The 13,846-nt window shown below is 45.2% G+C and overlaps 1 protein-coding gene across 1 annotated transcript in view; it reads right to left on the reverse strand.

Annotated features, from left to right (window-relative positions):
• The window catches only part of LOC134658151 (influenza virus NS1A-binding protein homolog A-like), a 33,958-nt gene that overhangs the window by 12,151 nt on the left and 7,961 nt on the right, over positions 1–13,846 (reverse strand). The window contains exons 3-11 of the mRNA XM_063513760.1: positions 10,839–11,362; positions 10,123–10,392; positions 8,859–9,110; positions 8,379–8,482; positions 5,342–5,528; positions 4,829–4,977; positions 4,471–4,632; positions 4,113–4,274; positions 3,755–3,916 (exon numbers count right to left, since the gene is read on the reverse strand). Coding sequence (XP_063369830.1) covers positions 3,755–3,916; positions 4,113–4,274; positions 4,471–4,632; positions 4,829–4,977; positions 5,342–5,528; positions 8,379–8,482; positions 8,859–9,110; positions 10,123–10,392; positions 10,839–11,362 — 1,972 coding nt within the window. The remainder of the gene's footprint in view (positions 1–3,754; positions 3,917–4,112; positions 4,275–4,470; positions 4,633–4,828; positions 4,978–5,341; positions 5,529–8,378; positions 8,483–8,858; positions 9,111–10,122; positions 10,393–10,838; positions 11,363–13,846) is intronic.

Consider the following 13,846-nt stretch of genomic DNA (forward strand, 5'->3'; position numbering starts at 1 on the left):
AGTTTTCTTTCTTCTTGTAACTGCTGTCTTAGGCTTTCGTCTGTGTTGTTTGCTTTGTATTTCTGCCACAATTTATTTCTTCTGTCTATTGCTTCAATGATGTCTTTATTAATCCATTCCTGTCGCGGTGGATTCAATGTTTTAAGTTTTGTTACTCTACTTTTTTGCAAGCACACCATTAATTTGACCTCAAAAACATCATAAATGTAGTTATCAGTGTCTTTTGTTTCTTGTATGATACTATTTAGTTTAACATAGTCTAATGCTTTATACTCTATTACTTTCTTTGTGGGGGGCTGGTATTGTTTAATCGCGAGGTAAATTTGTTTATGGTCTGCCATTGCTGAATCTATTAGTGACATTTGAAAATCATGATGTTTTAGGTTTGAGCAAATATGATCTAAGATCGTATTTGTCGTTGATGTCTGTCGCGTACTATGTTCTTGGTCTATTTTATTTAGAATTGTGATGTCATTTTCCTTAAGTATTTGCTTGTAATCGTTAGTAGCACTTTTTGGATGTAGGATGTCATAGTTGAAGTCGCCAAATATTAATACCCGTTTTCTACGCCTCAACTGACGAGAATATTCTTCGAGAAAGGAGTTCGAGTTTGTTCGTTCTGGTTTATATATTGTAGCGATATCCAAGGAAAATTTTTCTATGTGAACCCAGACGAAGTGGTTTTCATTTATGCAACATTCCTCAATCAAATTGTGTTTCAAAGTGTTGTGCACGTATATCGAGACCCCTCCGCCTCTGCTACTGTTTCTGAAGTTGTAAAAATGCGAGTATCCTGGTAAGTTTAGTCTTTTGGCCTCCTCTTCATCTTTTATCCATGTTTCTGTTAGTGCAATTATATGAATAGTAGCGTCAAAGGATTGTATGACGCATTTTAACTCATCAAATTTACCTGGCTTGATTATACTTCGAACATTGGCATAGAAACATTTAAGAGATTTTTTACTTAGCTTTATTTGTGCATAGGAAGTGGCTATGTGGTAAGAAATCCGACCGCCCGATGAAGTCAGCACTTCTCTGTTGCTGTCATCATCTGGACGGTCGATGAGGATTTTTTTGTCTGTGACTCCAGAATTTTAGGGACCCCCTTTACATATCCAATGCGTAGGTTTGCCTCACCATCAGAAGTACGTTTTTGGAGTTCTACTTTTAGGTGTTCAAGTGCTTTCCGTTGTTGTGGGGTCTGGTCTGAGTAAATCTTGATGTTGTTTAGTTTTGCCTTGTTCTTGTTTCTGAGTATGTATGTAACCGTTTCCTCCGATGCAAAACACACTTTTATAGGACGTGATCTATTTTCTTGTATTTTTCCGAGACGGTAATGTTGTTTGGGTTCTGGACAGTCATTATATATTGATCTAGTAATTTTCACAATTTCACAATTCTCGTATTCCGCCTTTTCTACCACCGCCGGGTCCGGTTCAGGAATGCCTGCTATTATAATATTTTTTGCTCGTATGTTGCGTTCTCGGCATTCCACAATCACGTCTTCATATAAAATGTTTGATGGAGATGTGTTCGTTTGTCCAGAAGACGTTTTTAATGCTTTGAAATCTGACTCCAAGAGTTCTAGTCTTGTGTCGGCAGCATTGATGGTTGTCCTAAGGCTGTTTAACTCAGTTTTCATATTATTCTGCTCAACAATTACGCAGTCTATGCTTTTACGAATATCGGTGACTTGGTTTTTTATGTTATTCACGTTATCGCACAATTGATTCATTCTTTTGGTTTGTGCCTTGTTATTGTTACCTAAAGCTTCCATCATTTCTGACATTTGCTTTTTCAAATCCGCTAGGTCGGAAAGGATGTGGTCATTGTCGTTTGAAAGTTTGCGTTTGTTGCGGAAGGTGGTTTGTGCATTATCCAAATGATCTTGTTCAAAAAACAACGCCAAGTTCGGTTGCGATCCACTAAATCCCGGGCCTCCTACCGTAATCCCACCACCAGGCGGTGTGCGTTGTAATCCCGAGCCTCCCGCCACAATGCCGCCTCCAGGCGGTGTACGTTGTAGTCCCGAGCCTCCTGCCACAATGCCGCCTCCAGGCGGTGTTTGGTGTAGATGATGCATAGCTCCGTGGTCACTACGTCACTTCGAAGCGCGCACTCGTTATAAACGGACAGGTAATGATCTAAGCACCACGTATGTCGCTAATTTAAAGTGTAGTTACTGACATATGCGCAGGGTTCAAATTAGCTCGCCGTAAGCTTAAGTATTTTTTAAATAAATTGCAACGCGTCTGCCCTGTGCGCGTAACCGAACTCCACGTTTTATCGCGTTTATTGAATTTATACTACATCCCGACCGACCGGTCTGGCCTAGTGGGTAGTGACCCTGCCTGTGAAGCCGCGGTCCTGGGTTCGAATCCCAGTAAGGGCATTTATTTGTGCGATGAGCACAGATATTTATTCCTGAGTCATGGTTGTTTTCTATGTATTTAAGTATTTGTATATTATATATATCGTTGTCCGAGTACCCACAACACAAGCCTTCTTGAGCTTACCGTGGGGCTTAGTCAATTTGTGTAATAATGTCCTGTAATATTTATTTATTTATTTATTTATCCCGACGTTTCGAACCCTTCACAGCGTCGGGATGTAGTATAAATTCAATATACGCGATATAATAGTGTACGTTAAGTTTAGTTAAGTTTACTGTAGCATTACCTTACCTATATTATGCATAGTTCTTAGTGAGCGCGTTTTAGGAGATAGGTGCACATCTTCTGAACTGTATATCTTATCATTAACTTTTACTGTACTTATTTCTGTTCTTTCTTAAATAAAGAAAAAAAAACCGTTTTAATAGTTTTATTTCATGAGTAACTATCGCGGTAACCGAAGACAATATTATGACACTATGTCAGTTAGGGCATAGAGAAAAAAATACATAGATCGCTCACTCCATACATCAGTTTTAGTACCAAAAAGACTATTAGCATCTAGCGTCGAGTAGCGGAACTATCAGTACTGCTACTTGACAATAGATGTAGCACCGACCGGAAAGTCTTATGCTGTTGAGATAAGACTTTCCGGTCGGTACTACATCTATTGTCAAGTAGCAGTACTGATAGTTCCGCTACTCGATGCTAGATGTAGACACTGAAATTAATAGTTTGAACTGATGTATGGAGTGAGCACTCTTGTCTTACTATATTTCTCTATGGTTAGGGTGTTATTTCACCTGTCCAATTTCTTTGTCCAATGTGAATTCCGTCTGACTCCCTCATTAAGCAAAATGTGAGACGCAAATACACATTGGACCAAGATATCGGACAGATGGAATACCATCCTTAATGGGGTTGGCAACCATCAAAGGTTTGCATAGATGGCGCCATCATAGCTTGCCCCTTTTTTTATGAGATTTGGCATCCAGGGCATTAAAAACAAAAATTTGACACAATTCTAGGGATTGCAAGCAAGCTATGATGGCGCCATCTGCTAAATACTTCGACAGGCCAACCCCATTGCTGCCTGCAATAGTGTACGTGACGGCTTGTAATTTGGATAAACGCCGTCTGTCTCTACCTGTACTATAGTAAAGACCATACGAATTGAGCATCCGGGCCATAAATCATTAGTAGTAATCCATCGATAAGCACGTGTAGTTGTTGCGCCGCCTTGTTTACTATACCTACCTGTGCACAGCCTGCGAGCGCGCGCCCGGCAGCCGAGCGCGAGGCTTCCACTCGCCCAAACCGGTCTCTCCCTGTCTCTCTCTGTCTCTACCTGTACCACCTACCTGTGCACAGCCTTGAGGCTCCGTCCGCCGGCCCAGCCGCCCACGACGTACAGGATGCCGCGCTCGTGGTCGGCCGCGGCCGCCGCGTGCGAGCGCGCGCCCGGCAGCCGAGCGCGAGGCTTCCACTCGCCCAAACCGGTCTCTCCCTGTCTCTCTCTGTCTCTACCTGTACCACCTACCTGTGCACAGCCTTGAGGCTCCGTCCGCCGGCCCAGCCGCCCACGACGTACAGGATGCCGCGCTCGTGGTCGGCCGCGGCCGCCGCGTGCGAGCGCGCGCCCGGCAGCCGAGCGCGAGGCTTCCACTCGCCCAAACCGGTCTCTCCCTGTCTCTCTCTGTCTCTACCTGTACCACCTACCTGTGCACAGCCTTGAGGCTCCGTCCGCCGGCCCAGCCGCCCACGACGTACAGGATGCCGCGCTCGTGGTCGGCCGCGGCCGCCGCGTGCGAGCGCGCGCCCGGCAGCCGAGCGCGAGGCTTCCACTCGCCCAAACCGGTCTCTCCCTGTCTCTCTCTGTCTCTACCTGTACCACCTACCTGTGCACAGCCTTGAGGCTCCGTCCGCCGGCCCAGCCGCCCACGACGTACAGGATGCCGCGCTCGTGGTCGGCCGCGGCCGCCGCGTGCGAGCGCGCGCCCGGCAGCCGAGCGCGAGGCTTCCACTCGCCCAAACCGGTCTCTCCCTGTCTCTCTCTGTCTCTACCTGTACCACCTACCTGTGCACAGCCTTGAGGCTCCGTCCGCCGGCCCAGCCGCCCACGACGTACAGGATGCCGCGCTCGTGGTCGGCCGCGGCCGCCGCGTGCGAGCGCGCGCCCGGCAGCCGAGCGCGAGGCTTCCACTCGCCCAAACCGGTCTCTCCCTGTCTCTCTCTGTCTCTACCTGTACCACCTACCTGTGCACAGCCTTGAGGCTCCGTCCGCCGGCCCAGCCGCCCACGACGTACAGGATGCCGCGCTCGTGGTCGGCCGCGGCCGCCGCGTGCGAGCGCGCGCCCGGCAGCCGAGCGCGAGGCTTCCACTCGCCCAAACCGGTCTCTCCCTGTCTCTCTCTGTCTCTACCTGTACCACCTACCTGTGCACAGCCTTGAGGCTCCGTCCGCCGGCCCAGCCGCCCACGACGTACAGGATGCCGCGCTCGTGGTCGGCCGCGGCCGCCGCGTGCGAGCGCGCGCCCGGCAGCCGAGCGCGAGGCTTCCACTTGCCCAAACCGGTCTCTCCGCCCTGACAACAAATAGGGATTTAGTTATATCTACTTTTTTTTAACACGTCAAATATTCGCACAAATTTAACACGGCATGTTTTTGTAATCAGTAAAAATTTAAAACTACAGATCAGTTATCAAAATTGACCGAATGGTTTCTACTCGAGAGGTTCCATCTTTACAAACACGTTACACACATACAATAAACTGCTAAAATCTTATCCTATTTGGCTTCGCATTGGTCGTATAAAAATCAGGTCATCGAGCAAAATTTGATAGGTGTTGTTACTTTGCAGTATTCTATTTGATCAATCGATTGTATTTCAACAGCATGGGTACCTCACAGTTGCGAACCCCTGATGACAACTAGTCATTAATAAGTACCTCTTCGAAAGCGTCCACCGAGTCCAACTCGTTATGTCCGTCAGAACCTCCCAACACGTACACCCTGCCCCCTAGCGCCGCGGCGGGGAAGCGTGCGCGCGCGCCGCGCATGTCGGCCAGCGGCGACCACGCGTTGGTCGCCGGGCAGTACGCCTCGCAGTTGCGGAGCACGCGGGCGCGGTCGTAACTAAGAGGAAAATATACAAATCACTTCATCTACCTCGCGTTGTCCCGGCATTTTTGCCACGGCTCATGGGAGCCTGGGGTCCGCTTGGCAACTAATCCCAGTAATTGGCGTGGGCACTAGTTTTTACGAAAGCGACTGCCATCTGACCTTCCAACCGAGAGGGTAAACTAGGCCCGTATTGGGATTAGTCCGGTTTCCTCACGATGTTTTCCTTCACCGAAAAGCGACTGGTAAATATCAAATGATATTTCGTACATAAGTTCCGGAAAACTCATTGGTACGAGCCAGGGTTCGAACCTGCGACCTCCGGATTGCAAGTCGCACGCTGTTACCGCTAGGCCACCAGCGCTTTTTTTGCTACAAATACAAATACAAATAATTTATTGAGAAAAGTATAGTACAGTGGTTGCTCTTAAAGACTAAGAATTTATAAAGACAAGTGATTTACAAATATGAAGATTAGACACGAGGAAATTGTGGTTTAGAGTGACAATAACATAGCCGCCGCCATACAATCGAAGCAATACTAGTGGCTCTGTGAGCTGTAGACCTCGCGAGCATAGCTTATTGGGACCGTGCACGATGACAGCGCCACACAGCGGTTTGATCAATCAACAATACAAAGATTTTAATTTATTAAAAAAAAAACGAAGTTTAAATGAAAAAAAAAATACAAAAAGTTATGTCTTACTGGGGATCGAACCCAGACTTTCTGTGTGCAAACAAAAAAGCGGCCAAGTGCGAGTCGGACTCGCCCATGAAGGGTTCCGTATTTAAGCGATTTATGACGTATAAAAAAAAACTACTTACTAGATCTCGTTCAAACCAATTTTCAGTGGAAGTTTACATGGTAATGTACATCATATATTTTTTTAGTTTTATCATTCTCTTATTTTAGAAGTTACAGGGGGGGGGACACACATTTTACCACTTTGGAAGTGTCTCTCGCGCAAACTATTCAGTTTAGAAAAAAATGATATTAGAAACCTCAATATCATTTTTGAAGACCTATCCATAGATACCCCACACGTATGAGTTTGATGAAAAAAAATTTTTTGAGTTTCAGTTCGAAGTATGGGGAACCCCAAAAATTTATTCTTTTTTTTCTATTTTTGTGTGAAAATCTTAATGCGGTTCACAGAATACATCTACTTACAACACTACTACTTAAGTTTCAACAGTATAGTTCTTATAGTTTCGGAGAAAAGTGGCTGTGACATACGGACGGACAGACAGACGGACAGACGGACAGACAGACAGACAGACATGACGAATCTATAAGGGTTCCGTTTTTTGCCATTTGGCTACGGAACCCTAAAAAGCGATTGTTTACAAAATGCGCCATGATAGTTCTTAGCTAAGCTGACGAAATTCGGCTACTCATTCTCCAGTACAAATTAAATATCTAAATACCGCCTAAACCAGCAATACAATTTTTCTACATTTTTTGCCATTTACTATGTAAATGTCTCAAAAAGAAAATACTCTTATGATATCGATACGACTATTTGATTAAGCGCGAGGTATCACAACTCCTCCATTTTTGAAAATTTCCAAAAACGGGATCGACAAGAAAAAAATATTTACTCATAGAATCTGGTCACAAAATTTCACAAGAATCGGTTGAGAATTGTGACCTGTAGAGGAGAACATCCGGACATACAAAAGCAAAATGTCCGAGTCAAAACGTAGACCTTCGCTACGCTTCGGTCAATGACATGAAACTTGGCATGAACCATACAGAAACATAATACATATCTGTTTCTGGTATACGTATACGTATGTACCTACTGTTTTCGTTGCTAGAAATCACTACATAGTATAAAACAAAGTCGCTTCCCGCTGTCTGTCTGTCCCTATGTATGCTTAGATCTTTAAAACTACGCAACGGATTTTGATGCGGTTTATTTAATAGATAGAGTGATTCAAGAGGAACGTTTATGTATAATTTGTTAACCCGTGCGAGCCGGGGCGGGTCGCTAGTTGTAAATAAAGAAAAACACAGCGAGTAGAACCTTTGCAATAATAGTAACGCATGCTCGGAGCGTGGATTTCGTCGCTGAAGCATTAGACCGTTACTCATCTGATATATGCAATGAATCTTCGATGAAAAGTAGACAATAGTACATTATTGTCGAGGTTCGGAAGTAGCTACTTGCAGGCTGAGGATTCGTTTTAAACGGACGACCTTGGGAGTCCGTTTAATTGAATCCGAAGCCAGCAAGTAGCCTTCCAGCCGAGTCATATATAGTGCTTTTCTCAAAAATGGTGCAAGAAATAGAAATATTTTACAGAACTTACAGAAGCAACGTTCTAATTTTCACAGAAAAAAATACAACCATTAAAAAAATTTGCTTGCCGCCTTTAAAAAACAAAAGAAGTGTATTTTTCTGCTGAAAATACGCCAACCTATTTGAGACACCTAAATAGTCGCGGTACCAACATTAAGCCTGTAACAGACTATCGCACCGCACCGCGAGCTTGGAGCGTCGCACCCATAAGTGAGAGCGAGAAAGAGATATCTGTTTCTCGCTCTCACTTATGGGTGCGACGCTCCAAGCTCGCGGTGCGGTGCGATAGTCTGTTATAGGCTTTATAATAATAAGTGCGGATCATCTGTTTGGCTGTTTAAGGGACCTATGCCTTCATTTGACATGGCCATTTAAAGTTTTAAAAAGTTTGGAACTCGTTAAATAATGGAATTTGTATGCGACATTGCAGTCCCGAAATCGAGACTGCAATGTTTTTAACTTTTTAATTTTTTGAATGACCATAAACTACGCACTTGGCGACCTATTTTTTAACCGGCAACGTCGACTTTGCCGTCCATTTTTGAGAAAAGACGCATACCCGCCACAAACTATCAATCGCTGGCCGAGCGCGGCCGCGCCGTGCGCGCAGCGTCCACCAGCCAGCTCCGCTCGCTTCTCGCCATCCGGTTCCGGTGGGGCGTCCTGAAACACAATCGACATTAGTACAATAGTCCCTCTGATCATAGAGAAATATAGACAAGAGTGCTCACTCCATACATCAGTTCAGACTATTAATTTCAGTGTCTACATCTAGCATCGAGTAGCGAAACTATCAGTACTGCTACTTGACAATAGATGTAGCACCGACCGGAAAGTCTTATCTCAACAGCATAAGACTTTCCGGTCGGTGCTACATCCATTGTCAAGTAGCAGTACTGATAGTTCCGCTACTCGATGCTAGATGCTAATAGTCTTTTTGTTACTAAAACTGATGTATGGAGTGAGCACTCTATGTATTTTTTTCTCTATGCTCTGATACAACTGGGTGTGTGTGATCTGTGAGTGAAGTAAAGCCAACCTGTGTGTGTCCAAGCTTTCCGCCGCGCGCGACCGGTCCGCCCGCAGGTCTCCATGCCACCCTAGCGGCCACCAATCTCCCGTGTACCGCTAGCAACGCTTGTGTAGCCCTCGGACCGAGCGACCTCGCGGCCAATACGGCGCAGTCGCCGCCAGCGCCTTTAGCGCGCTCGCGGGCGCCAAGCTCGCCCCCTGCGAGCGGTTTGGGCGTTGTGGCGCCGATGCCTTGGTCGCGGCGTCGACGCTCTACGGCCTGTGGATCAATAGATTGGAATTCCAAACTAAGTCTTTTAACTGTTTGCTAACTTATCTAATACCTTTAAACGAGCAATTCTTGTTTATTTATTTATTTATTTATATAAATAATAAATAAATAAATAAATAAATATTAGAGGACATTTTACACAAATTGACTAAGCCCCACGGTAAGCTCTAGGCTTGTGTTGTGGGTACTTAGACAACGATATATATAATATACAAATACTTAAATACATAGAAAACAACCATGACTCAGGAACAAATATCTGTGCTCATCGCACAAATAAATGCCCTTACTGGGATTCGAACCCAGGACCGCGGCTTCACAGGCAGGGTCACTACCCACTAGGCCAGACCGGTCGTCAAATATCGTCGTATATATATATATTTCGGGGATCTCGGAAACGGCTCTAACGATTTCGATGAAATTTGCTATATGGGGGTTTTCGGGGGCGAAAAATCGATCTAGCTAGGTCTTATCTCTGGGAAAACGTGCATTTCCGAGTTATTATATGTTTTCCGAGCGAAGCTCGGTCACCCAGATATTATTCTATAACTTATGCAACACCGACGAGCCGTAAATTCTTGCACGTGTTTGTGTCAATACAGTACCCATTCTGTTTACACTGGCATCTGCACACATTCGCAGCAAGCAGCTCCTCACAATCCTCAACTCTCTCCCTCCATCCACAAGCAACAAATGTATCCAACACAGCCCATCTACCACTCACTCCTAACTGTGTTTTGCAATAATACAGCACCTAATCTTATTTCAATAGCATCAGCTTGTACAGTAAGCTGCGAATTTGCATGGAGAAATTATGAATAAATTCAATGATAAATTCGCCATGCACTTTTACGGCACACTTGCAGCAAGCAGCTCCTCTCTCCCTCCATCCACAAACAACAAATGTATCGAACACAGCTCATCCACCACTCACTCCTAACAGTATTTGCAATAATACAGCACCTATTCTTATTTCAATAGCATCGGCTTGCACACTCACCTCACGCCGATACTCCTGTAGCTCCGGCGCATCAGTCCTCGCGGCCGGCAGCTCCCCACAGTCCTTCAACTCTCCCCCTCCGTCCACGAACAATAGATGTGTCCTGGAGTATAACTCCTCATCTAATGACCGTTCCCTCAGCCACACGAGCGCCGCGTCGGCGACCGCACGCGGGGCCTCGCCACCATCTTCGGCTGAGGACTCCCGGAGTAGCTCGGCGGTTACTGAAGGGAGAGCCGCTAGCGCGCCCGAGGCGCAGATCTCGTCGAACTGGATGGGCAAATAAATGGATTAGTGAACCTATCGTATCGCAAAATTTTATTTGCTAAAAGTGTTCGTAACGAACCTACCGCGAACCGCTCTTTCGTTCGTTCGTCTATTTGCGTCTATCGTTTAAATATGCAAGAGCCATAGAAATTAAGGCAGTTCCAATTTTCGATTTTCACAGATTTAAACAGTTTGACAATCCTAATGAAATATAGCTCCATGAAATATGACTTTAAAATTAATGGTTATCATTGCAAAAGATACTTGCTCTTCGTGTTAAATTTAATCTTCGTAAACAATAAAACGGTTTTAGAGCGTTTCTGGCAACTTTTGCATACATAACTCCTAAGCTATAAACGTTGTCCAGACACCTATTTTAACATTAGTGTTCATTAAAATATGCTTTTAGAAATGAAACATTACACAAGCTTATATATAGGTATACTTACATGTGCAGCAATAAACGTGTCAAGATGATGCCTGTGCTGCGGCGGTAGATCCGGCAGCGCTCTCAACTCTAGCGCATCCTGCGGCGTCGCCCGTCGCACAAGCCTCTCCGCTAACGCCAATCTCGCTCCTTCTACTCTCAGCCGCCATGCAGCTTCATACAGCTTCCGCGCTGGAGCGCCAGCAGATGCTACTAATCTTCCTGTGTACGCCCATTCTACTAACGCACGTAGCGACGCCGCGTCAACCCCCGCTACGCGATGTAACGGCTCCGCTAAAGTTTCTAACAAATACGGTGACGCAGCAGCGAGCACCGCTTTGTGTGCGGGCGTTTCTTCGCCCCCAGCTACGAGTAGGACGTCGAAGTGTTGTCGTGACTTGCGTAGCGCGTTGAGCGAGGCGAGGGCGCGCGCTGGTAGTTCCAAGTCTTCAGCGAGGAGTTCTACGGCTCCTTCGCCGCCGGAGCCGGCGCTCGCTTCCTCGCCCTCGCTGTCGCTGGCCGACGCGTGTTCAGGTGACGCGCCGCCTGACATCAGAGAATATGTATAGACATTACAACAAGGAAATATTTTATTCGTAAACACAAAGTAATAACGAGAATATGCCACGAAATAGCCTCATATCAGCATGATGCTGGTGACTTCCCGCGCTGAACTTTTGATGATACAAAGAAGCTACATTTGAACTGTAAGCAATATGGAATTTTGTCGGAAGTAGTTTGCCTATGGAATGCATATAGCAGAAGCAATAGCTTGAGAGGCTGTTTGTTTGTCTGTGTTTTGCATCCATACCTATGCGTTATCTCTCCAAACGGCTTGGTCGAATTGGTTATATTTCTGGTAAAGCTTATCGGTAGGTACAGTGTCATGACGCTGTTACAATTTTCATCGCCTTTCAAACATAATACGTATGGAAGCGCGCCAATTTACACCCATTCGTAATGTGTCCATGCAATTTTGCAACTCGATGTACAGGGCTCTACAGTCCTTGCAACAAATAGCATGTGACTTTCGAAACTACACAAGCATTTCGAACAAATGTCGCAATCAAAAATAGATGCGATTTGTTGCAAAGCCAGTCCCTTATGGTAATCGCGTGTTGTCTTATAATATTCTATCTAAGTAATCAGTCAGATGCACGTGTCCAAGGCACGCGCGGCGGAGTACCTTGTATTCGCAAGTCTCAACTCACGTGACGACCTCGATAAGATATCCGTACCCACGTCTACACAGTTCCCAGACAGTTGCCGAACTTTATTGCTGAGGTATAAGGTCCACCTCTGGGCATTTCAAAGTTTTTATGTTAGTACCTTCATCGAAACAGCTGACTAACGATTCTCAAACCTTATTGTACGGTGATAAGATCCAAAAACGGTCAGAGAAGTGTTGGCAAGAGTATTGCAGCCTCCAATTTGAAATAAACAAACAAATATACGCAGCGAAGCCACGTGAAAGTGTGTAAAATAAATAAGAAATTCAATCTAAGACGACATCTCATATAATTATATCATAGGAACCAACAACAGTAGGTATAATAGGTAGGACTTTTTAAATGAATTAGTATTCGGTTATTATAGAGTTTGTAAGTACGCCTTGACAACAAAGCCCCCCTTATTCAAAATAGTTCAGATATTTGTGACCACCTTGTCCGTTTTAAGTATAGTAACTGCAAGGTGGAAGCACGGTGGATCAATACGCCAAATGAATACGTCGTCCATTGTACTTTGACATTGCAAAAACTGCCTACTAATCGCAAAACATCGTCTCAACTGCGTACAAATCCCTAATACAAGATGACCCCTGTATCTCTAACTACTTAGGCTGGACAGAAACCAACATATATTGGTCAGTCTGGTTATAATGCCGTGCTGTCTACTCCCACAAAAACTGAAAGAAAGCTGTCTCACTCGCTCACACAGCTGATAATGAAACAGGTAGCTTTACGTCTAGCAGCGGTCAAGGGCATCCCAATTGAACTCATTTCTTACTCGAGCCTAAACGTAAATAAACATGCTATTGTCAACTTTATTTCCAGGGTCTTAAGTTTCATGTTAGGCGGTTCATTTAATGACGCAGGCTAATACTGGCAATTTATCTATTACGGAAAAGTTTTCGTTTTGAAGCCAATAACATGTTTAAATGACTGTCAACTGTAGATATAAACTAATCATTAAATACACATTGATCTAACGCGGAATGAGTAGGTACTGAAATTACTGCTATGAATAGACCCGTGTGTCTTCACTGTTACGGATGGTATGGGCTCATCTCACCTCACCATCTTAGCTTTTGTTGTTTCGTTGGTTGTTAGGGTTCCGTAGTTTTTATTCAACGCCTGGCTACTAGGTCGGTTAGGAATTTGATTTCTGTACCATTTCGTACGTTGTTACAGTGACAATCATATTAGACATCGGCCTTCATACTGATTGCCACTGTAACAAGGTACGCAATGGTACTGAAATCGACCGCCCCTAAATGATCTGTGAAGATGACAATAGGCGTCACGGACGCACGGAAGACTAGTGACGTCACGCGGCCTCACTCTCACGTGTTTCTCTGCTGTCAACGGGCGGTCGACCGAATCACAACAATCTCACGCAAGGACCATTCTAACAGGTAGCAGTGACTAACGAACTCAATTCCTTCCTCTCTTCCTGTTTACTGTACCTATTCCGTAAATAATTGGCGAGTTCGAAACTCTAAAGATAAGATTACGTATTTTATCTTTAAAAAAAATTGTCCGGTTTACACTTTTTACCCAACAACAGCAAAGCAAAAGGGTTAAGGGGCCCACAGATTACCAGTTCGCCGGACCATATCAGCCTGTCAGTTGTTCGGAACTTTCAAGGGGCCCACTGATGATCGACGATATCAGCCTGTCAGTTGTCCGGAGATGTAACGTTTTGCGTAGGCTGATATCGTCCGGCGAACTGGTACTCTCTGGGCCCCTTTAGGTACATTGGGTATTCCATCTAGTGGCTCCTCTACACGATGGGCCAGCGCCGGCCACT

The sequence above is a fragment of the Cydia amplana genome, chromosome 21 (genome assembly GCF_948474715.1).
Source record: "Cydia amplana chromosome 21, ilCydAmpl1.1, whole genome shotgun sequence".
NCBI lineage: Eukaryota > Metazoa > Arthropoda > Insecta > Lepidoptera > Tortricidae > Cydia > Cydia amplana.